Source organism: Pyrgilauda ruficollis, unplaced genomic scaffold (genome assembly GCF_017590135.1).
Source record: "Pyrgilauda ruficollis isolate IOZ18807 unplaced genomic scaffold, ASM1759013v1 scaffold4, whole genome shotgun sequence".
In the NCBI taxonomy this organism is placed as follows: Eukaryota; Metazoa; Chordata; class Aves; order Passeriformes; family Passeridae; genus Pyrgilauda; species Pyrgilauda ruficollis.
This window is the reverse complement of record NW_024525489.1, coordinates 7,261,428-7,287,786: the sequence shown is the minus strand read 5'-3', so window position 1 is coordinate 7,287,786 and position 26,359 is coordinate 7,261,428. Positions and strand designations below refer to the sequence as shown.

At 35.6% G+C, this 26,359-nt stretch overlaps 1 protein-coding gene across 1 annotated transcript in view; it reads right to left on the bottom strand.

The window, feature by feature from the left end:
- Window positions 1–26,359, bottom strand: part of CAMKMT (calmodulin-lysine N-methyltransferase) — a 211,699-nt gene that overhangs the window by 14,580 nt on the left and 170,760 nt on the right. The window contains exons 5-8 of the mRNA XM_041476996.1: window positions 26,145–26,199; window positions 25,029–25,092; window positions 19,786–19,852; window positions 6,363–6,437 (exon numbers count right to left, since the gene is read on the bottom strand). Of these exons, the coding sequence (XP_041332930.1) occupies window positions 6,363–6,437; window positions 19,786–19,852; window positions 25,029–25,092; window positions 26,145–26,199 (261 nt within the window). The remainder of the gene's footprint in view (window positions 1–6,362; window positions 6,438–19,785; window positions 19,853–25,028; window positions 25,093–26,144; window positions 26,200–26,359) is intronic.

Sequence of the window (26,359 nt, the reverse complement as noted above, 5' to 3'; positions counted from 1 at the left end):
TAATGTATATACTAATAGTGGCAGCCAGGGTGCCAATCACTCTTGACTAGATATTTGTGGACATGTAGTTACTGTGGATGAGTGCATTTACAATGGTTAGTGAACAACCATCTGATAGCAACTGATGCCTTTCAGTCCTTACTACCGTGGGCTGCATTTATATTGGTGATTCAGATAAGAAACTCTATCAAGCAGGCCACAGATAATGTGATTTTTTTTCTTCTTTTTTTTTCTTCCCCCCACATTTTCTCTGTAATAAAACTGCTTTCCAGCTTGTGTCAAGTTTAAGTTTCATACTACATGGCATTTTGTCCATTCTCTATGGGTTTTTTAATATACTCCCCTTCCTTTTATTTTCAAACTTCTTTTCTGGAGAGATGTGGGTAGTTTTTTTTTCCAGGTTTGAAATTCTAAAAGAACATAAAGAATAGATGGAAACACTGAAGTGAAAAAAGTAGTCTGCCAACCACAGGTCTTTCATCAAGAACAGGAGATGTGTGAATGCGCGGACACTCCACAGCTACCAAGGAGCATACTGTATAATATGCCATAAAGTCGAGCAGCCATGCAAGAACTGTGAATCTTTGCTACTCTGGAACAAACAACAAAACAAAACAAAAGAAAACTTGCAAGTGACCATATTTCATTAGTAAAATCTGGCAGAACCTCACACTTGAGAAAATACGGTAGAATGTTGAAGAACATTCAACATACCTATATGTTGAAGAACATCTAATACAAAAATATGATCTTCTGAATTTCTCCTCAAGAATATGAATTACTAGCTAACAATTTTCCTGATAGCCTGGCTTACAAGAAAGTTTAAACTTGAGCAATTGACACCATGACAACCCCTCAGCTTTGATTTATCTTCCCGGAAGAACTTTACTGAAAACATGTGTGCTTAAATTTAATTACTTGAAAAAGCCTCTCTTATCTCTGATGTCTCTTGGGTGTTTTAATGACGTTCACCTCATGTTGATCCCTATACAGATAGATGTTGTAAGACACTACTTCACTGGTAACTTAACCACCTGCAGAAGAAGTGGAATACATGATTCATCTCCCAAAAGAATAGTGAAAAGTAATTAATATTTTTCAACATGAAACATCGCAAGCATGCACACATTTAAGACTTCCTGGGATCCTATGTAAAGAGAAGCACATTCTGAATGAAAAGTGCATTTATAATATTTTTATTATTGCAGTGTGGTGGAAACACAATCTTGGGGCAGCTTAGCAGCATTAAAATCCCCTTTTCATGGACCTGAATAGCATTCTCTTTTTTTTTTTTTTTTCCCAATGAGACAGGGGCACAATTGCTGCTACCAATCTTTTTCCTTTACAATGAGAACTACAGGCCTTTGTTTACTGAGTGTAAACAAAGCTGAGTGTCTGAGAACTTAAAATTTTTTCTGTCCAACCCCAAATGATATTTTGGTGACATGGAAGGTAGACCCTTATTTGTCTTAGCTTAGGAAACCCAGATAACCTGAGACAGTTGCCCCAAGTTGCTCTGCCCTCCAAGAGGCCTGTCGCTGGGAACATCACTTAGTCCAATAAAAACTAGTTTCTCATACTGTGGTTTCCAAACTGTTGCTTTTTGAGCCACGTACTCTGGCCAGAAAGATCAGAGAAGACTGTAAGCAAAGTTACTGCAATGCAATGACTCCAGGGAACATCTCTATCCTCCCTCTGAGTCAGGGGATGCCTTAAATGAGGAAAATCCTGAAGAAGTCATTAGATAATCTGTGCTGCAGACAGGAACAGCACAGGATTTGGCCCACGCAAGGGGATTTAGTCATGCAGTTTTTCTTACCAGTAGAATTGTATGACTAAATATTACTACAGCATACTGAAAATGTCCCTGAGAGCATCCTTCAAAGCTCACAACACGTGACTTCCTGTGTCACCTGCTCTAGGTGACCCTGCCTTGGCAGGCAGGTTAGACCTGATGATCTCCAGAGGTCCCTTCCAACCTAAACAATTCTGTGATTCTGTGAACAGCTAGTAAAATTAAATAATGCATTGTTCTAAACCACTCACACACAGTTCGCACACCTCAATTCAAATTTGGCTTAAGCTCGCCATTACTTTAGTGGTAATATTTCATGTTTATGGAGCTCAGGACAGGAATAGCAAGGTTTTCTTGGGTCAGCAAGGAAGTTTCCAATCACAGCAATAGAAAGGTGAGAACACAGCTGATGATTTGGCCTTTGTTTAGGCAATGCTCTTAACCTGTGAAATCTGGATGAACAGGCAGGCGACATTGTCACCTCTCTCCTCTCTTACTCTTTTATTAAAATTTTAAATTGCCATCAAAGTTGCAATTGCCAAAATGAAAGTTTATACCAAAACTGCAGAGAAGTAACAGTAAGCCATAAGGAAACAAATTTAAAAAAACAAGTAGATTCTTAGTTTCCTTCATGCTAATATCCTTTCATCTTCTGCCTTGCAACAAGGGACATATATTTTACAGGCTATGATGTGAACTTTTTGGTTTTTTGCATGCTCTGTCATTGGTAAAAGAGTTGAGTTTACAGGTGTGCTTCAGATATTACTACATTCATATGTAGTGTCTTATGTATAGAGCCATTTATTTTTTTGCTCACTTTCAAGATTCTTATTTCCATGTCATCAGGTTCCAATGCACTTGAAAGTGTGTGCTAGAAATCAGGCCTAAAATGGACAGACAGAGGTCTTACGGCATTCCTGCAAAAAGATCTCCTTATAATAAGTGAAATAAACTAATGGAGACAAAGTTGACATATTTGAAGGTATTTAAAGAATACTTTAAGTTCAGTTCTACATTCCTGGCAAAGCCACAACTCCCTGTGACTTCAGCAAAAATCTCAGCAGTGAAAATAATGTGGGATAGCTCCCCCTGGCCTCTGTTATGTGAATACTTATGCATGTGCCAAACTTTAAGAACGGAATCATTCTAAGTAAATAAAGTAGGATATTATGCATTTCCAAAATAATACAAGGTTCTAAAACTTATATTGCCAATACATCAAATAATTTGTGAAAACTTGCTTCACAATAATGTGAAAGATAAAGTTTTTTTATTGTCTCAGTCCTACTGGCCTTTAATTTCTCTTTGAATTAAAAATCTCTGAATTTTTGTCCTCAATAAAGAGGAGTATGTACACTATTTAAATAATTAGACATCTGAGGCCCTCAAAAACTTTGGAAGAGTCTTGTGTTTGGCCTGTCCATCCAGGCACCTGTGATTTCTCCTTGTCTATTCAAACCCACAGTTCCAGCACCCTGTATGACTTTATATCCACGGGTGTAGGTCAAATGAAAAACAAAAATTCTGACAGCCCTCATTTGGTCTTAAAATTCCCACTGAAAAATATGAAATGGGTGGATATGTTTTAAAGATTCCATTATTTCAGTATTTTTTTTACTGTATCCTTCTTCCAGGTGTAGCCTCATATAGATTTTTTAAACTTATTTTTATCTAATAGTTGACATTTTAAAAATTATTTTGGAACTGCTGAACCATGAAACTGTTTTATTGTCAACATCCTGAATGGTTAAATAATGACTAGCTTTCATAGTTTGCCTCTTATTTATTTTATAATCTAGTTGGGCTACTAAATTTAGCTGTTAACTAATAGACTGTTTGTTCTGGGAAATAACTTATTTTCCACTCCTGCACACAAGGTTTATGAAATTCTGACTGTAAATATATGAATATAAACATATTGCTGCTTGCTGTAATCATGTACTTTTTACTTGAATCTCCATGTGGATTTGAAATATGTTTATGAATAGAGCTTGTTTTCATGTAAATGGGATCAAGCAGTACCACTGGTTAGCTATTCAGAGAATCAGACAATATCACCCTTGCTGGAAATACTTCAATAAAAATTTATCCATGTACCTAATATTTGAACTCAGATTTTTTGCTTTCTAGTTCTCTGTTCTAATCTCGGATTTTATTGACTGACAATGAGCTGTATGATGGTGTTAAACTAAATGCAATCTATTCTATCTGTTTTTTATCACTGCATACTTCAGATTTCAGCTGAGAAGCTAGAAGAAAGGAGATGTTTTTTTTTTTCCTTTTCAGTGGCAGCCCAAAAAATTCAGAGAGCAAAAATCCTGCCAACAGTTCTCAAACCGATTCTATATCGCTGAAGAGAAATACATGAAAATGAAAAGAAGATTTGAGTTTGATAAAGCACGGAACATTTCTTTCCTCAGCCTTTTCATGTACCAGAAAACCTAGTGACCATAACAAAGAAAATTATTTCTAAAATAAGCAAACAATAAAGGGATTTTCATGCTTATTAAGCTATACACATATCTATGCTATGCTCATATATCTATGAGCACTTAAAATAAGAAAATAGAAATAATTTGTGAATAAACCCACATTCCTTAAATTAACCTGCATATTTCTATTTATTTTTTAGAAATCTATAAATATTTATACACTTACCTGCATCTTAAGTGCTTCAAAATAAATGTACAAAATGCAGGGATTGCAAATACATTATGTATTTTACCTGTCATGTCTGATTCTTTGTTTCCTAAAGAAACTACACTCTTTCCAAACAGACTGGGAGGGGTATTAGGCCAGAATATTACTGAAAAAAACAACTTAAGTCACACTCCACTCTGCTGTACTCCCAGCACAAATAGGATGACATGGTGTGAGTATCAAGAATACAAGAGACAGCACAGCCAGGTTGTTTTGATATTTGTGTGAAGAACAAATTTAACTCTAAATCTCTTGGCAAGACCTTGCTTCACCCACATAATCTGGAGAACATCCATATGTGAGCCTTGTCTAAGCCTCCGAGAAGACTGCTGCCCTCCTGCTCATGTCCGCCAGCACTCTGATCTGACTTTCATACTTAATCTGATCTAATCCTGTCCAGCATTAACTTCATCTGTGCAATGAAACCTGGAGTATCCATTCTAATATTTGGTGAGGAAGGCATTTACTAAATTACTTGCTGAAATCATATGGTGTTGTTTAGCTCCTTATTTTAATCAGATGATGCATTTCTGAGGCACATTATCAGCGATTAGTTAGAAACCCTCCTCTGTCCTTTTTGGGAACAAAGAACTTTTCTGAAATTAAATGCTAAGAGAAACAAAGCACTGTTGCATTCTGAGAACAAATAGTTGTTAGAAAAAGGCAAAAGATCACTAAACACGTTTTCTCCAGAGCTATACAATACCAATGACTTTGTGAAATAAGAAGAGTTTGCTTAAATACCATAATGTGAAAGAAAAACAAAAGCTTTAGAGGAATAGAAGAAGACATTTTAAAAGAACATTGTTTAAAAAAAAAAACAATAGACAGCTTCATACATCCTTTGCCTTTAACTACTTCTTGGTAAGGTACATAAATTTGCTGAACTGAGCAGTTCTAGGAAGTCTCTGTTTTCAGAATTTCATCTCACAATAGTTACATGCCACAAAACATAGATAGCTTTTTTGTTTTGTTTTGTTTTAGCTATTTAATGGGTCAAGAGCAAATATCCATGAAGGAAAGCAAGATTGGTTTAAAAATATCAATTACCCTAAATAAAATTTGCACAGCTTTGTTTTTTTCACACTGTCTACATTTATATAACACAAATAATTAGTAATGTACCATTTTTAAAGCTAGCATGCAGCAAATACAGCACAGCACAATCCCACAAATGCAGTATCAGAAAAGGGTTGCGTCAATAATCAAATCTATTTGCATAAATTATTACACAAGATACCATATTGCTACATGTATCTACATTTTCATAAATTAAGTGCTGTACTCTTATTTTTCTTATTATAAATTATCTTATAATTAACATGTGCCTGTGTAAATAATATAAAACCTATACCTCCAAATATTGATGTCAAATAGATTTAAGGAACAGAATGTGGTGGGGGTGGAAAAAAGGGTTTGAAAATCTCTTTTTCCTTGGAAAGATTTTCCAGGGAACAAAAAATATATCCCCTTATATCAATAGTCAGATCTTTCCTAAGAAGTAAGCTAATTGAGCTGTTTGTGTTGATAAACTCCCTTTTCTCCAGACTGTTCCTCACTGAGCCATAATTATTTGCAATTTGCCTAAGTCGTCCATTTACTGATACGTCAAGCATGAAACAGAGGCAATTCCAGAAAATGGAAATGCTTCTCAAAATCAATCTTTGGGAAATAATGTGGTAGAAGTTACTGTGTGATAGAAGACTACCTTATAACTGTCACATGGAGATGAATATTAATTTGTTGAGGTTAAGGTGGCTTTGTGCTTCATTTGTTGACTTTGCTTAGCCATCAGCAAGCAGCACAGTACAATTACTCCAGCAAAGCTATTTTTCTAACATGAGTTTTATGATTTTTATGTACTTACCAGTCAGCACACATAACAATGTCAAAATGTCCTTCCAGTTGAGAGACATCTGTCTCATTATCCCATCGTAAAATGCTAGAGGAAAAAAAGATTCAAAAAAAAAAAAAAAAAAAAAAGAAAAGAAAAAAGGACTTACATTTTTCATCTTGAGATTTTTAAAGTATTAATATTATTCTCATATGAAATGAAAGTGTTTAAAAAACTGCAAACTTGTTACTTTCAAAGACAAATGTAAAAATCTTATTCTGTACATTTTTAAGGTTATAAATCTCAAAGCTAAAGAGCTATTTTTATTATAGCAGAAAAGCAATCCACTCAGATTCTGATGAGTGGATCACCAACAAATATGCATTTCTGAATTAGTGGCACGTGCACAGCTTCAGTTTTTTACCCCTTAACATTACTGCATGAGGAAGTGAAGTCAAAGTATCGACAATCTGAATGAAGCACAAATCTGCAGAATAGATTTGATTTCATGGATCTCTGTTACATCTGGCAGGCAATTCAGTTGTGTTTCTCATTGATGAAGTGAACATTCACTTGGGCCGGAGGGAGGAGAGACGGGGTGAAAAAATGCCAAGCTTAACTTCAATGCTAGTAATGTTGCCTCCAGCAAGCTTAAAAATACAGCAGTGCTGACTCTGTCAACACCTATTCTCTCACAGGTGATAAACTATTTAATTCTAAGATACCCAGTAGTAGGCAAAAATTCACATATGTACAAAGTTCTTCTTTGTTTATAAATGCTGCCGATGTATGTAGCTGCCACAAAGAATTTCAGTCCTTTAAAAAACAGCAACTAGTATTGGAATTTACTGCATACTTTAAATATCATTACCCCAAACATTTGAAGCTGCATTTCTATTTCTAGGCTATTTAAAAAAAAAAGGAATTTATCCTTTTTCATTTCCTGGTTATTTATAATAGAAAGAAGATAAATATTTATGGGAAAAGCATTTGTGGGGGAAGGGTCTAATCTGATCTTGTCAGGTTGTGCATGCTTATCTCAGTTTTGTATGAGTCTTGACCAAATAGACCCTTTAGTCTTCCTGCAGCTATAATCTACTTCTGGTTAAAAGCCATCTCCATTCACATCCTACTCCTAATATTTAACCGAGGATCAGTTTATAACGTGTTCATTCAGAAATGTTCCTTAAGTATACAAGAAAAAAGGGAATTTTGTACATTGACTATGCTGTATGCAAAAAAGGCTCATAATTATGTAGATAAATAGACACAGGGCCATAAAGAATTAAGGTACCAAAATATGCATGTACATGTCCACAGACACAAAATTTGAGACAGAATGCTTTTAAAACATGGAAATTATGAAAGGAGAGGCCCAGTTGGTTGGCAAAGCTTTGATTGTGAGGGGCTCAATGTAACCGAACAGATCAGAACTCATTAGCCCATTTGCCCTCCTGGAATTTACTGTGACAATCCAAAGACAGAAAAGAGTAGATTAATTTAATTTTTCCCCCTCAAATTGAAAGTAATCCAGATTTTAGAAGCCTAGGTAGCTTTGCACACTGGCACGCAGCAGGCATCCAGTAGTGGAAAGTGACAAAGGAGAGTTCTCACTCTCAGCTGCTGGCTGCCTGCTGGCTACCAGCGGCTTTTTCAACCCTGTTTCCGTGGAAACTTAGGTTAGAATGGTGAAAATTAGGTAAAGGTAAGTTTTGTGGGTTTAAAGCACGCACTCTAATACTTTAAGAAGCCTGAAGCAGAACTGGAAATTGGTAGAAGAACTGTGAGCCTTAAAAGGCCACCTTTGGTTCTCATTGCTACAGAAACAGAGATCTGATCAGTACCAGTATAGAAATTTGAATTATGATTTTTTTAACCCATATGTTTACTATCCTTCACACATGCAGTTGGGAAGGAAGCACAGGTGCCACCTCCTCCAAAAAAACCAAAACTAAACCCACCCACCCTCCCTCACATTACTGTCAGATTTCTGCTGGACACCTGAAACACAGTATTTTTTGTGCACACCTACTGTAGACACAGAGGAGTTTGTGTCAGGAGGTAAAAGCTCATAAACCAAAGTGCTGAACAAAGTATGGAACTGACAAGTTGCCAGGAGCTGAGCAGTGGTGCAACACGACCGGCATCTGTATTGTTAAAAGGAGGGAGCTAAGGGCACCACATCCATCCATAAGCCAATCTTTCTCCCTTTTTCTGACCTACTACAAGGGTTGCTTTTGGTCTCCAGCTTCAGTACAGCTACATACATGAAGATATCATAATTATGCATAGGACAATGAAAAATTTACCAATTCAAAATGAACTTTGCCATATATTTTCCAAAAGTACAGGAAAATCTTTATTCCTGCAGGGAAATCACCATGTAAACTAAATATAATTTGTAAAAACAATTAACACTAGTGGGACTCATCCTGGTCTGACTCAGGATGTGTGCACACTGGTGGGAGAGATGGAAGTACAGGCTGTATGCATTTATCCATGCTATCTTTAGCTATGTGCGAGCATGACTAGTAAAGGAGGCACAGCCAGGGATGTGAAATGCAGTACTGGCTGCAACCTCCAAAACAGCCTCAGTAGCTTACCCAGGGCTCCCCTATCTACACTGCTACCTGCTTCCACAGATTTGCAGGAGCTGCCTTTGAACATCTGCATGTGCACCTGTGAAGCAGACATGTCCCTGCATATCTGGGAATCAGAATAAATTCTGCTCAGAGTCAGCACAATTCTGTCATTAACACTGATGTCAGAATCAGCCTGGTTCTGAATCAGCTCTTCTGAGTTCTAGTGCTAATGAAAACAGTGAATCAGCCTTAAGACTTATATAAATACCATCAACTAGCCAAAAAAATTTTGTAATACAAATGCAATTCCTGACTGCCAAGTACAGACAAATCCACTGATATTACAAAACAATCCTGAAAAAGGTAGTTAAATGCATGTATCTCTGTGTAGTAAGGGCACAAAGAGCAATAATTTTTTCATGGATTACTAAGGATGTGACTCTTGGACTTAGTGGTCAGACATGAAAGAAATACTGAAGGCACCATGAAGCAAGGGCTGATTGCATTTCCATTTAAAAAAAATCACTGTCAGGAAATCCAGAAAAGAGGCAGCAATGGAAATCTGAAAATCTCAGTTTTTATGAAATTTCCTTTTAAAAAGTAGAAATAAGTGTAAAAATACCACACCACAAAAAGTCTCTTAAATTGCCGGTATTGTGTTGAGTGCTGGCATGAAGAAAATGCAAGCTAAATTGTATTTTCTTCTTGTTCCTTTACAAGGATACTAAATTAGTTTACCTAAGCCACATTCTTCTCTGAAGTAATTTTTCTTCCAGCAAAGTAAGTTTTGAAACAACAATATTTTTATGCCTTTCTTTTGAGGGAAGGTGCTACAGTATTAAGAACTGAAATTACACTGTACATTTGGGAAATGGGCTTTACTGTATATTTCTGTCCAAGCCACACCTTCAGTGCCTTTTTTTTGGTAAAAAACCCAAACAAACCAACAAAGCAACATGCTTAAGGCTGTGTAAAGCCCACTAGACAATATTTTGTACTGGCTTATTTAACTCAAGCAGGTTTAGTTTCTAACAAGTGAAAATAGGCAACTGAGTTTCAGCAGAAAAGGGTCTGAGACCCAATGGAAATATAAAACACTTGGGAGCTCTTTTGGGCCACGAGAAAAACATTAAAAATGAAATAGGGTGCAAGAGAAAAACAGCACTGCACTGTTCAGCTCCTATTTAGGTTAAAGTGACAGTGGCTGAAACTTGATATCCACTAATGGGCAATTTATGGCCAGTATCAAATGAATTTGACCAGTTTTCACATGAAAAGTACTCACTTCACAAACCTATTACTATAATTAGCAATCTTGATGGTAGACCTGGCAAAAAGGAGGACAAGGTCTGAATGAGCTATGGAAAATGAACCATCCTCTCACATGCAGAGATGCCTTCTCCAGGTCAGGGATAAAGCACACTATCAAAATAGTCTAAGAAAAGATGTACTCATGCTTTAGTTTCCTAGGCTGTCAACCTTCTGCCATTCTGAAGAATTCTGAAACAAATTCATTTTAAAAAACTCCGAACAACACATGACACAAACAATCAAAGAAACTCTTCGTTTTCCCCCTGTTTTTTCTTTTCAATTGACAAGTAAGTCAGAAAATGTGATTAGGTTAAGACATAAGAATTATGTTATTAGAACACAAAGATCAAGTAAGAAAATACAAGATATAAAGTAAAAAAATGTACCCCCAAATAGCCCCCAAATTTCAAAGAAAAATTAATAAAATAGCTAATGTTGCAGGGATAGTTACAGCAGCCAAGGCTTCCCCTGAACAGTAATTCTAATTTACGGAGGATAGCCTGACAAATGTCAACACTCTTTTCCTTACACTGGTAAAGTATCTCAGCAATCTACAACAAAAGACTTGATTTTACCAGGTTTTATTTCTCATTCAAAATTCTTCATTACTATTATTATTCAACTTCTGTTATTCAGTGTGTCTAGGCAGGTAACTTATATGAGAAAAAACAGGTTAAGTCTCTGATTGTTAAAACTTGAAACATTTCCAAGACCCTCTGAGATGTTCTTGTGATGAATGGCACAAGCTAGAGTAGCTCTCAAATTAGCAGATAAGTAGTTGTGTAGATAAAGACAAAAATTCAAAATTAGAAAAAAAGGACAAAAGCCTTACTTGCTTCAAAATGCATTAGTAGTTTTAATAAGGATTTTAAAAATCATCCCAATTAGCAGATGAACAGCTACCAAGAATCCCTATCTACCCACCTCTTCTTTTCATATTTTAATTTAAGTTTCAATCTTTGAAAAGCATTATCATTGGAAAGTATACAGGTTCAGGTAAAAGGTTTTGTCTGGAGGCTTAGATGACTTTTTCTATGACATTAAGCAAGCAAGTTCATTAACACATTAACAAAAGGTATCATCAAGATGTTTCTCTGCACCTTGATCTTGGTTTGAGAGTGCTTAGTTATGTATAAAGATCAAGAAGACGGATTTTAATCTAGTGATAGAGGCAATGTGTACACCTATCATTATAACTCCTCTGAGAAATCTTGCAAAATTGCCTACTATAATTTCCCCATCTTTCTTATTATATTCTTACAAGGCTGCTCTTACTTCTCCGCCTTCTTTCACCTTCTGCCTTTCTTACTTTCACTGCTTTACTTTGCTTTGTGTTCTTATCCATTATCTCATTCCCTACAGCGCATATCTGGTTTGAAGGGACCAAAGTTAAGCTTTCATCTGCAGGTACAACCATTTTTCCTCTCCTCTTATATTTCTAAGCATTACTGATGTGATATTTACAATTGTCAATGGGCACATTCTTCTGACAATGTCCTTGCAGATTTTGGCAACCTCCATGTTACTTATTTGCTCTTGTCAAAGTATACTAATGATTTTCTCAAGCTAGGCTTAATAGCTGCATTTTATTCTCAGTCTCTTGGACATTTAATCTCTCTTAAAACCAATATATCTTGCTCTTTGTTTTAATTCTTAATTCCACTGTTTTATGCTTGGGTTATTTTAATTGTTTTACAATTTTTAAAATATGCGCTTCTCAAGATTATCTTCAGACATTTCCCATATTTCTCATAATTTCACAATGTTCCACCTCAACATTTTCTTCCTCTGAATTTTACTTCTGGGCTATGTCCTCCATAAAAACTAAAAACATACTCATTTCTCTACTTCATACTGTGCATACAGGCCCTAAATTCAATATTTTTCAGAGCCTCAGTGACTGAGAAACTCATTGCATCTAAAGTACCACACGGCATTGTAACTACACTTTATGGATCATAATTTTGGACATAACCATTAATTCTAGTCTGTAATCTAGGCTTAGCTTAGTACTTTCTCTGTATCTGCATAACTCAGCTCTGCTGGTTACTCTCTCTGCATAGTACCTCTAAGAAGTTTTTTACCAATCCACTCAACCTCTTGACCCTGTAATCATCACTTCCATCTAAACATCACAATACTATTCTCTCTGCTCATGGAAAATGCAGGCTTGCCATATTAATATTTATTCAGCAGGCTGCTACAAAGGTTGTTTTTCTTGCCTACAACTCTGATCTTGTCATCTTTCTCTGTCCTCCTCCAGGTAAGTTGCAAGTTGTCATTTCCAAATGCTTCACAACAGTTCACATCCCTATTTTTTATCTCTCATTCAATACTGAAAGGACAAGTCCCTTCTTTAATCAGCCCTAATGTCAGTCTACATCTTGCACTTAACTTTTCAAGCACACACCTGTACAAATTTCTTCTGCTATGTTATCCATAATATTCACAAACTTACTCCATTATCCTTGAAACTGCCCTTTAAAATAGCACCTAAAAACTGAGAAGAGGCTCTTGTGCCTCCAATTCTGCCTCTCACGTTTGCTTCAGCTATCCTTGTTATCTTTCCTCACCATATCTCTCTCTGGTCTTAGATCATAGATTCTCTAACACAAGCTTCCTTTTTGCTCTGTTTATAAAGTATCTGGTACGACAATTCATGATTAAACCTCATCACATTAACGTAGTAATATAGTAGAAGAAAAAAACCACCACACCCAACTATGGGCCTCTTCAATATTTAGATCTTCTATGATTCCATGATCCCCTCTAGATTTCCCTGCCTAAAAGTTCCTTTTAAAAAGTGCATTATAAAATTACACACTTGCCTTATTCCTTATTCTGAGAACATATTTTCTCTCTCCTATTTTGTACAACATATTTTGCTAAAATTCAGATGGGAACATTACAGCTTTGACTTCAAATCTAACAGTAGTAATACTTACACATTTGCTGTGTATTAAAAGCTACTAAGTTTTTGGGACATAATTAATGCACTGCATGTAAATGCAACTGTTGTACAATAAATCTTTTCATTTTGTAGACATATCACAAGCCAACATTCAGCACATGTGTGGCTATTTTTTAAAAGAAGTGAGAATATCTTGTATGAAAAATACATTAATAAAAAAACACCAGTGGTGTTTGTGAATTTGCCTTTTCATATCCTTCCTCTACATCCATACATTCTAAATCAGCCTTTATTCAGAAACTGACTACTGTTTTTAGCAATGGCCATGAAGCACATTCAAGAATGTAAAATGAGCAATGCAGCTGCAGAAGGACTGAATGGAGGGAAACTTAAAAACAGCAGAGAAGATGTATTTCACAGGTGTTTAAATTCTCAGGGCAGAAGGCACCACAATAAACATCCAAGATTTCAAAGTTCTCTATCATGCCCATATATCTCAGGACACTAATACATGTGTTTCAGAAAGATTCAAACACATTCACTGCTTAAGAAACTATCACTTCCCATGGATAGATGTTCTAATGTATTATCATTCTGTCAAATCTCATTTTTTCTAGGCTGAATTTGCCTAGCTTCAATTTCTATATCTTGTTAAGTATTTGTAAACTAGATTAAAGACTGATCTTCTGTTAAAGATTTATTTTCTTCACATGAGACTTTCAGATCAAAATGAATTAATTTCTTAACAATCAAGTAATTTCTTTGACAAGTAAATGAAGCTCTTTAACTCTCTCATTTCCAAACCCTGATTCACTCTTCTGCCCATTTCCTGGACCTCATTCATTTTCATTATCCTTGTTTAACTTTTGAATAACTACTAATAAAATAAACAAAGACAACACTGTAAACATAATCTTGTCAAAATTTAAAGTTTGTTATGGCAAAGATTAGCCAAGAGTGCCTGTGAAGGAGAGAACACACTGAAAGTGTGTAAGATGTACTTGATGACTGCCTACTAATGTAGAGCCAAGGTAGACAAGGAAGGGTAGACAAAGGTACAATGGTAACATCATAAACCAGGAAATAACGTAGAACATGGCTGGAATAATGGATACAAAAAAGGAGTTGAATAAACAATCTTTGACTCTAACATCTCAAGGACATTTACCTTTAAAGTCCTTGAGATGTTAGAGGACTCTAACATCTCAAGGATGTTAGAGGAAAGATCTACACTTCTCATATCAGTGAGATATGAGGAAAGATCTACACTTCTCATATCAGTGGTCTTCTTCTAATCTTTTTGTGCAGCACTAGAGAATACAAAAGCAATAGTTTTACCAAGAGCAATTTTTTTAAGCTAAGATATAATCAAAGATCTGAGGAAGATTTATTTAAAATAATGCAATGTAATACTTTAACACTTTCCCCCCTGTTATTCCAAACTCATAGAAATTTTTTTACAACGCTTGATAAGACTTAAAATTTTTCTCCTTATGTATTCTTATCTGTCCTCATAAAGTCAGACAAAGGTATAATACAATTCAAAATGTACTTTATTAAGTCAACACAACTGGGCGAAATACACAAATAAGAGAGGCTTTGAAGTTTGTGAAAGTCAGCTGGTATGGTTAAAGGGTATAAGAGAATGTTCAAGTATTCCTCTAAAAGCTGAAGTTGCACCCAACTGAAGGAAGTATTACAAATTTGCAAAACTAAATATAATAATAAAATCAGGCTGGTCAAAAATAAGTGAACTCTTCCTTTTGTGCTAAATCTTCCTGCCAGCTGATAACTGGGATACAGAATGGGCACTCACAGAGGATAAGAACATTTCAGAGAGGTGAAATTAATTCTATGCAACAGTGCAAAACAGTCACTTCACTGTGAAAGAAACTGAAGACATTTCAGCACAGAAGCCTTTTTAGATATGTCTTCTGTAAGAGGAAGTCCTGTTTTACAAACCTTGAGCCCTTCAAAGGCGTCAACAAGTATTCAGATAAGGGAGATCTGAGTAAGACAGCCTGCCTCTGATTCCAAAAAGCTATTGGCAAAGACCCTCACTACCAACATTCTAGGAAAACAGACTGTCACTGAAGAAGAGTCCTGACATGACACTAAATAATAGAACAAAAGACAGGGAACAGGGTAGTAGCAAATGGTCAATTCTCACAGTGGAGGGACATAATCAGCGGAGTACCCCTGGGACCTGTTCTAGTCAACATGTTTACAAGAGATGAGCATTGAGGTGGCAAAGCTTGATGATGTTAAGAAGTCATTCAAGACAGTAAGGAAAATAATAGACTGTGAAAGATTGCAGAAGAATGAAAGGAGGAAAATGAAAAAGAAGGATGATTAATTGGAGAATAAAATTACAGATTAAATTCAGTGTGCAAAATGTACAACTGAAAAAATAATTATCACTTGATATAGAAAATGAAGGTCTCTAAAATGACCATCACTGGAAAGCTCCTGATGTTGTGACAGACAGTGTCATGAAACTATTATCTCTGTGCTCAACTGCAGTGAAAAAAACCAATCACTGTTACGCATTTTTAGAAGGGGAACAAAAAGAGTAATTATTCCACTACATATACCTATTTATGCACACTTTGTACTGTGATCAGTACTGATCAGAGTCATCTAAAAATAAGTAGATTGAAACAGAAGAAGATATAGAGCAGGGCAAGTATGACCAGAGGTGTGGAATGCTTTCCACCTGAGTTGAGTTTTCTGTGATAAAGAGTGACAACTTCAGAATGGACATGAGCACACAGACTGTTCTTTCCACATATACATGAAGTGATCAAATTAAGTGAGGAGGAAGCAGTAACTTTTTCTTCCTAACCAGAGAGCAGGAAATGTTCCTTTTGGCAGCTTCCTCCTTACCTACAGATGCTATCATGCAAGAGTGTTACTTGAGACTGGAAAAGTAGTTGGAAGAAAGGGATTCCTTTAGGGTTGCTAAGGTGACAAACACAGTGAATTCAATAAAATGTTTTCAAAAAGTTTGAATTTACCAACACTCAGGTCATTTTGATGAATGAAAACAGAGAGAAAGTCTGTCCCACATTGATGGAACCTGTTACAAGACCAGTTGAAATCAGGAAGGTTATGAAGTTGACATATTTCAAGAACATTGCAGTAAGGTAAAATATTCACCTTTGCAATTATAAAGAGGAAAGTGATACAAGAACACAATCAGGACAATATATTTCAGTGCTCGGTCATTGAGACCTCATCCACTGTTATGCTGGATGCCATTCGGTATTTTGAAAGTGTTTTTTCATTATGGATTTAGTTCTGGAAACTTTTAATTGCACTACATTGGTAAGGAACACTAAAATCTCAAATAAAATTATAATCCATCTGTTAGTCTTTAAGCAGAAGAAATTGTCTCTTTTCGTTACATGGTCATTAATTCTTGATGTGGGTTCTAAAGATGATTGCAGAATGAATAAAGAGTATATGATACACTATTACTAATCAAACCAAAGGGTGCACAGCCACAAGCATTTCTGTTACTGGCTTGATGTTACATGTCCTTGTTTACATCCCTACATGAAACGGAATCTCTCTGAGGCAACTCTTGGCAGAACAATAGACTTCTCCACAGCTAAAACTCCACAGGTCCCATATCAGCATTTAGAACACAACTTTTGTTCTTTACAGATTTCCATGTTCTCAGACAAGGCAATCTGAAGGACGAACAAATTCCCCACTTGGTAGGACAGACTGAGTCTGTTAACCTGCAGAATACATTGCAAGTCTTCCTCTTTGGTAAAGTTTTTCCATTATGACATTTGTAACAACAACAACTTTTCAAACTTCTACTACTCTAACAGCTGTTTCAGGAAGACTTCCCCATTAAAATAAATAGAAAACAAGGAGCGGGGATTTCTTGACTTTGTTGTTAATTTAATGATTGGTGGATATGTTAAAACAATGATAAACCATGTCAATGATAAAACACGTCAAATCAGTAGCAGCTGATGGTACAAAGAAACATATGCTAAGTTATAGGGTAAACAATGCAATTCATGGATAATTTCTGAACTGTAAAAAAAATAAAACTGTTGAACACATACATGGTATTAATACCCTTCACTATGGCAAGACATTACTACTAACTTGGTGGTATTACTGTACCTCTTTCTAGTAAACATAAACAAGAAGTCCTGGGCATATTCATGAAAAATAAAAATAAAATAGAATTGTATATCCACTGCAAAGTAAACTGTTTACTATTATTACATTATAACACACAATATGACGAACTGCCAGTTTGGCTTACATTACCATATTTTTAAACAATAATCAAGACTCGGCAGAGGGCTAGATAAGTGCTCATTTATGGCATTTTGTATAAATCTAAATAAATAAAAGTATGGCAGGTTGTCCTAATCTAACTTCTCTTGGCTGATACCAGACTGTTCCTTTTTGCTCCATTCAGGTTTTGGCATACTTTCCAGGCATAGACTTAAATATCCAGAACAGTTGCAAACTGACTCTCATACTGGTAATTTCTGCTCCTGTGCCAGGCAAAGAGTGCAAGATCCTGCCATAAGATGAAGGTGCTGTGAGAAGAGTCTATTCTGAATAATTTTTATATGTAAAGAATTTTTTAACTTTGCACTGGCCACTGTGAAGTTGCAAGACTGGATGCCGTCTAAATGATTATAGGAAAGAAGATGCCTTCTCCACATTAAATTGATGCTCAGTAAGTCACTTACAGACATCACTATATTCATTTGCCTGCAAAATCTGATCAATGTAAAAGAAGTCACTGAATGTCACTTTGCATGCCAGTGCTGCATTCTTCCATCCAAAACACTACATTTTCTTCATTTTCTTGTGGGTTTTTCTCTCCTTTTTTTTCCTCCCCACAACCATTATGTAACTAAGGTTTTCATCTGCAGGAAAAGTGAATCAAGGTTACAGTAGTATTTCAGACTTTACATTAGCCTTTTAGTTCCCTCAAGGCATTAAGTAGGGATCATATAACTTTGTTACTGCATCACGTCATTCCTGAATCTGAAGGACTGATCAATCCATTAGAGAGCAATTTGAATAGTCATTTTAGAAAACTTTATATTGTTACAACAAATCTGTAAAAGCCTTAAGAATGTAGAATTAAAAATCAAGTGTTATGAGTCTTATGTTTTCATATAGTACTTCACATTATTTTGTAATTTAATTATTTTATTTATGCAAATAAGGCCTCAAACACTACTGCACTCAAGAAGTTAAACACTTGATATTTTTACTCCTTAAAGTGCAACATTTTATGACATCTAGATTTGTTTATTAATTAGTGATTATTAACACCCAGTAAACAACATCCTGTCTTGTAAAAACACAATCTTTCTTCACAGCATGAGGCTGAAATCTATTATTCACTGATTCCATATGCTGAAATACACTCAAATGATCACAAATGACCTTAAGCATTAGATAAATGTAAATGAGGACAGGGTAGAAAATGTGCTTTTGATTGATATCTAAAAGACCAGGTTTGAAGTCTTGACAAGGGATGAAATCTGAAATCTCACACAAAGTATAGAACAACTGGAAATCTAAAAAAAAATCTAAGCTTCTGGATGGACATACCACACAGACTCTCCTCAGCAGAGTGTCTGAGGCTGCTCACAAGAGGTGTCCAGCACATGGAACATGAAAGACATTCCTGGGATCCACATGACCTCTGCCTACTTGGCAGGCTCTCATTAGGATGCAAAGATGTATCTCTAACTTATATGCACACACACCCTAAAGAAGGCAGAATTTTTCTAGCCCTAAGTGCTCACTTAAACTAACTTCTCTACATAGAATGGCTACATAGGCATGGGATTAAATGACATGAATGATAGCCATTAAAACCATATGGGTTTAACTCTCTATGTCAGTAAGCTTATTCTGCATTAACACTTTGCCTTCCTCAGCCCTTTTTCAGCTTTACTTTTCCCAGTTTTAGAAGGACTGAGTGCTCCTCTGCAAAGTGAGTCATCAAAAAAAAATTAAATACACAAATAAGAGTGTACTATTTGCTCTTAGGCAACCATTTTCTAATTCTTAACCTTATACCACAAATATGAAGTGCTTTATAATTTAAAATACTGTGAGAGATGAATACCCTGTTCTTCGTTCCCATCTCCCCATCTGTCTTCGCAGTGACAACATAATAATGATCACACAGACATGATGACCAGAAAACCTCCCATGGATGTTCCAACAACATCTACCTCAGGGGCAAATGGGATTTGTTGTCACCCTAAATTTTCAGAGCTATTTAAAATGAAATCTGACAGAGATTTAGATACATTCATTCCAAATCTCATTTTCAGTACAACGGGTAGTGTTGACTTTGAAGCAGACAAATTTCAACAATGCACTAAATCATAGATTGAAGAGACATAACGTAAATTAAAAAGAGATAAAAAGAGAGGGTTTGTCAACAAGGTTAATCATACTGTATTTGATATTTTTTAAAATATAGTTTAAAATTTCTCTCTTGCATCACTTACCTATTTACATATACACACCTGCATGAGCATCAGTAACACAGGTCACACTTTCACACTTTTGCATACATTTCACATCTATATTATACAGAAATACATGCAAGAATCAGTAAAAAAGTTTTGTACAATCTTACCAGCTTGACACCTTCTGAGCCTTAAATACTCCAGCATTTTGGTTTCTTGTGATGATCTCATTTACATCTGTAGTATAATTGTTAAGAATTATCTACAAAGAATTATCTACAAAAGAATTATTAAAAAAACTAGAGCAATAATAAAAATAATAAACCAAACTATTTTCCATTTATAATGCCTTCATAATGTTCTTATCTGTTTGTTGTTCTTTAATCTGTGCTAAGAGTCAATCTTTTTTCAGAAGCATACTTTTTACATTGCTGCTCCAGCACATCAGCCATAGATCTATGCAGCAACTTGCTCTAGTTTCCTACGTCTATTTACTCTTTCGTTTAAAGAATTTCTAGCCCAGTAGCTATAGAGGGAAGTGAACAAAGATGTCCCATACTATTTGCAAAGGTAAACTATTTGCAAATATAAGAATCACAACCATGGAGAACTGAAATGTTTACAACCACTAATTGTCCACTCTAGTTTGTGCTGCTTTTCCCTTTTCACTGTTACCACTATACCTAATGCTGAGATTTTGAAGGTTTATGTGTTTTAAGAACCTACCCACAAGAGATACACCTATGTTCTTGGCTCTGTCTGGGTGAATTCAACACACAACAGGATCACCTTAACCTATAGGCAAAGGAGTTTCTAGTCCATTTGCTTTCTTGAGAATGGTTTAGAACCAGCTTGAAAGAGTGGAAAGCAGTAAGTGCCTTAGATACCACAACAGTACCTCAGCCTGGTGTCTCAGCTTCTTGTAGTTTGGAAGTCCAAGTCACAAATTTGGGTAGCCATTCAGGCAGGTTAAAGCAAGGGCTGTCAAGGAAAACTTTCAGGGGAAGCTGGGCCTAGTCATCTATGGCTACAAAGATAACTGTCATGGCCAATCATACGTGGTTAGTGAGAAACCATGGGAAGGAAAACGTGTTGCAAGTAAGTGAAAACTCTGAGAATGTTAATTGTTACCCAGTGTGAATCCAGGCATTCCTGAATAGGTCACTTTCAAACGTAAATAATTATTTTAAATTGACATTTTTGGTAAAGATGTAAAAGATCCCTCTTTTTTATTTAAGGTATAGGAAATCTGATGCTAATTAGGAGGATGTTTCTAGGTCCACAAAATATGTCAGATCTTTCAAAAGTGCTCCTATAAAAAAACTGAATACAAGAGTCAGGCTAATTTGAAATATTGTTGATACACCTCTTTCTTTGCTTTGATATATCTTTTTCTTTGCTTTGCTGAAATCACGTAATTTGCCTTCCTAATAGAGTTGGTTATTTAAGAAAAGTTATTTCAGGAAAGTCTCTATCCAAACACTGGAAAAGACAACTGGTATTTTGTGAAGTAAAAACTAGAAATGGAATGACAGAAAACTGGTTTCAACAAATCTCTGTAGTCTGGATGTGCCTTTTAAATCGTTTCCACAATATGCAATGAGGAGTAGTAAATGAATGGTCTACACCTGGGCAGCAAAAGGAAAGCACAAATAACTCTGTGAGCAGATCATACTACTTTTAATAGAGGCAGAAATAACATTGTTGATAAATTAGCTACACTGCACTTAAATTATATAACTGAGCAAAACTATTAATAATAGTTATAAACATGTTAATACTAGATTTAAAAAATAATTTAGGAGCCCACATCTTCAGGCATTCAGGCTAAACATGACCCTTCTAACCTAAATTTCCCTGGACTGTTGAAAGATCCATACACTGTATTTTAATGGCCATTATAGTGCACTGTAACAATGTTTTGTACTATTGATGCTTTCAGACAGTAGTTCAAGTCACCAGTGCGTGGTGTGAAACAGAGCTAAGGCAGAAAGTACCCAGCCTCTCTGAAATAGGAGACAATGTTTACTAAAATGAACCTAATCTTTGGACTTGGAAATGTTAAAGTGCATAAACATGCTTCCAGTGTTTTGTGAAAATAAAATTTGGTGTTCATGACTGACTTATGTGACAGATACAATGTAAGTTGAAAAATTTGTATCTGAATGCACATCACCCAAAATTACAACGGGGGATGAATCTGATAACTCTGCCCATGTATATCTCTATTATTCACTTGAACTGTCTATAGTTTTAATCCTAATACTTTCCTTATTTAAATGATACTGAAAGAACTTAGATAAAACACACTAAATTAGCAATAAAGTTCTGAACAAGGTGGCAAAAGGAGTAACACCTGTCTTTATTTTATTGATTTTGCAATATAAACAATCTATTGAATCAATTGAAACCTGCTCATGATAAGCAAAAGGAGTTAGAGTGAAGTCTTTTAAATGGTCTAGCAACTCAAGTCATAATATCCTCCATAAACATCATACATAAGATCATTGACTAATACAAAATATAGCAATATATTTCACAATGAGAGGGTTAGAATGGCAACAATTATTTGATTGATTCATTTGTAAAATTTTTTAAACTTCTATCATTTCAATAATGTATCCTAATATGGATATTGAAAACATACATAGTGAATACTTCATGTGGCAGTATAAATGGAGACTAACAGGAAGCATGCCAAAAATCAAAAGAAAAATCAAATCCTCAAAAGCTTGAGATTTCACAAAGCAAAGCTGTTAGTTATGCTCACTGAATAGTGATAGCAACAACAAAAACAACAATAATTATGATGATGTTGATAATACAAAGCAGATTCTCAGATGCAATGCACTATTGCCAGGTCGATTTTCAATTACATTTCACTGATGTATTCATTTGTTTCTTAATGTGCTCATCTTGCCCATTAAGAATAATTAGCAGGCTTGCTTGGTGATTTCCTGGCTTCTGACAAGGATTTTTTTCTTTTTTGTTGACAACCACTTTTACTTTTTGGAAAGTAATTTTTGGATATTATAGTATGAGTGGCATGTAATTTAAGCTTCCTAAGAAATTTAAAGGGAAGATGTAAACAGTAATTTTTAAACAAGATTATTTTAATCTATAATACCTACATAAAAACCATAATACTAGACATTAACTATTCCTGAGGAGCAGAATCTAGAAAAGAAAACAGTATTTTATCCCACATTACTTTAATTTTGCATGCTAAACAATCAAAAGTACCATAAGCAATAATAAGAACTAGCAAAAATACATAATTTGTAGCCAGTGGCACTCGGGGTGAATGCTACTTCCAAATACACCTAAAATTCTATCCTGATTTCAATGAGTCTGGTGAGGCTGAAACAGATCTAAATTTAGCCTAAACTTCTATTACAGCCAGTCACCATAGAAAAGAGTGCAAAAGAAAATTACCATAAGACAGATCATAAAATTACTACTGAAGTCCATAAATCATATAAAATGCAACAGAAATTTTATTATGTGCACTTTTAAGAATACATTTCACCTACACAGTAAAGTTCTTAGCCTGCTGCACTTTGGCACCCTGCTAATATTAAGCCCATTGTAAAATCCAACACAATAAAAGCACTTTGAATGCTGAGCCTTCTGAGCACCAAATGTTAAAAAAGAAAAATAAATTCCTGTTACAGCCGTCCACCAATCACTTCCCTGAAAGGGATTCACTGAGTGAATACAGATGAAGACCTCTTGTGAGACTTTTGGGAACAGAAGACATTTCTAAAACATATTGTGAAAAACTAAGGTGTGATAATTAGATAATATTAACAGTATCTTTTTCAGGAATAAAAGCACTTTTATTTGTTTAATTCCAAGGACTGAGTGAATATTTTCGCACTTGCCAATTTTCCTTGTTATAAAAGACTTCTAAATTTCAAAAAAGTTCAGGTATGTTTATGGAATCTGCTATGCAAGACATTTGCTGACTTGATGATTACTGAGCCCACCTGAAGCTTTTGGTGGGTAAAATGACCTTTTGTTAAATACCTAGGCTTCTATACAACATGAGTTTCTTTTGTTAGACTAGTTTTGGAACACTTCTTTTCTCCTACATTTTTTATCTTCATAATGACATGGAAGAAAGATTGGAAGGATGGTGCTGATTAAAATACACAGAATAATGAATACTTCCTCCTTAATACACAAGTCTAACACATTAGAATTTAACAAAATAATAATCCCTGGAAAACAGGTGAGAACTTGCCTTTTCAAGAAAAAAGAGACTTTTAGCAGGCTTACTTCAAGTTTTAACAGATATGATCTAGGATTAACTGTTTTTAACATGAAATTGTTCAAGTGTTGTCAGCAGTTATAGTTACCTCAGTTACCTCTGAGAAAGTTTTTTTTAAAGGTAGTAGCTAATATTACTGTACAGAAATGTCTTCTGATTTAACAGGCATCAGCAACTGCAATTCATTTAAGCCACAGGTTAGTCTAAGTTATTTTTTTTTACTAAGTACTCACTACATTAGTTCTCAAATACATACAAATATCAAAAAGAAATAATTCTGACGCTGCAGTGGCCAAAACCTGAAAAATTAGCCTGACTGAAAATGTAAATGGAAAGATTATCAAGGAACAAAAGCAAACAGATATCTTCCTTTTTTTCCTCTCAATTTCTAAGGGCTATTAGTATTCACTGTATATATCTGTTCTTGTTCTGTGCTGATATTTAATGTGGCCACAAATTATGCTCACTCATTCTCTTGCTTAACCCAAGTCCAGTTCAATTTTATGAACTATCTGTTCATATTAGAAGGGCATAATAGCAATTTATTCTAATATAAGAAATACAATAAAATACTTCCTACAAGGGACAGAGGAGTTTTGCAATCTTACATCAAGATAAATAATAATAAATTGGTAATTGATTAAGCAGACTAAATGGGCAATTTGTAGGCAGTTACAACTTAGCAGCAACAATGAAACATTTCAGCATACACTGGAAAAGCTCCGAAAATATATGAATGCGGAGCATGTTTTAAGGGGCTAGTATCTGAAAGTAGGAAAAAAAATCTAACCCTTATGCAAAACGGATACATGAAGGGGAGCTGATGATTTGATTCCCTGTACACCTCCTGTAATGTGCAGCATACACACATGAATCTTCCAGCACTCAACCGGGGGGCAAATATTTACTACTGTACACGCTCTATACCAACATGTGCATTTTTAATTAGCAGAGAAAATGTGGCATTTATTATGGGGAAAGCTGCTGCTCTGTTCAAGATATTCTACATCTGTTTTTTAATTACTTATGTGGGGACTTTTTCTTAATATGCCCCATGCTGTCTGTCTTTATATCGATTGTTACTCAGCCAGTAAAAAGGAACGAGCACAACAAACCAGTTTTCTATCTGAATAAGGATACTTTTGATGGCCTTTTCATTTCCATCAGTTAACAGAACTTCTTTGACATCTGCAGAAATAGCAACCTGAAAAAAAGAGCACAGCAAACAATGAGCAAATATGCTTGTCTGTGTGGAAGTGAAGACAGGAGTGACAAGCCTTCAGTATCATGCTTCCTCACCTATTTCTCTGTAACAATCTTCAATCTTTTTTCATTTTATGTCTGCATTATTTTAATCATTCAATCAAATCAGTCAATACTTTTATCATTCCATTTGCGGGAGCCTCTATCTTGCTATCATTCTGTTCCGTAATTGCATTGTGACAGCCGATGATGGTATTCTGAGAGGCTTTCATTTGCGGGCTTCTGTTTATCTAGTAGAGCCATCATACAAGGCTGTCACTCTGCCTTTCAGCTTGCTTCTGTCTGACTGCCTGATGCCCTTCATATAACTTTGCATTGCAGGCAGATGGCTTTGTAAGGGTAATTTTTTTGTGAGCTTTGACATGCTCGCACATTGGGCTGTAACCTCGACACATTGTATAAGAGCGACAGGTTTGTCAAATGCCAATCAGTGTAACAATATGCTTTTATTTGTAGAGACATAAAAACTTGTCTAATGCACTGCACTGCTACATAATATCTCCTGAATACATGACTCAGAACCCAGAGAATGGTGAACGACTCTCCTGAATGGCCAATCTAATTCAAAAGAATCTAATTACCGAGAGCTCTGGATCATGTTTGTTGGTGTAATAATGCAGGCAAAACATTAGCAGCTATATCATGGTGCTCCAACTGTGATTCGCCAGGCTATTCCTGTATCTTAGCAAATGGGACTATAATCTGAAAAAAAAAAAAAGCTTCGGCTATGGCAATGAAAGACAGACAGTACGTGGCCTGGAATGTCACAACAAAAGATATTGACTACACCGAGGTAAAATGTTTCTGCTCATCGAGGCAACCATAAAATCAATATGATACGAAAGCAAGTCAATCTAGAAGGTCTCTCAAGACTCTGCAGCTTGACCGCAGCTGAGGCTGTTGACAGTTCTCTGACCCAGCAGTTGGAGGCACTGGAACATTTTTCCTTTTGTTTCTTCCTCTGAATGGGATTGGAATTGAGAAAAGACCTACCATGAGCCCAGCCAAGCATGTCATGCCACCCCCTAGCTCACACACAGCAAGGTCCCTGAAAGAGAGAAAGGAAATGGTAGAACCCATACAAATTAGATGAAAATGGTCAGAGAGACATATATGTTACAAGAACAAATTGCCATCTGCAGTAAGAACTGAGCTACCAGGAAGTTGTAGAGACATGACTAGGCTACCTCATGTCGTTTTGCGTTTTA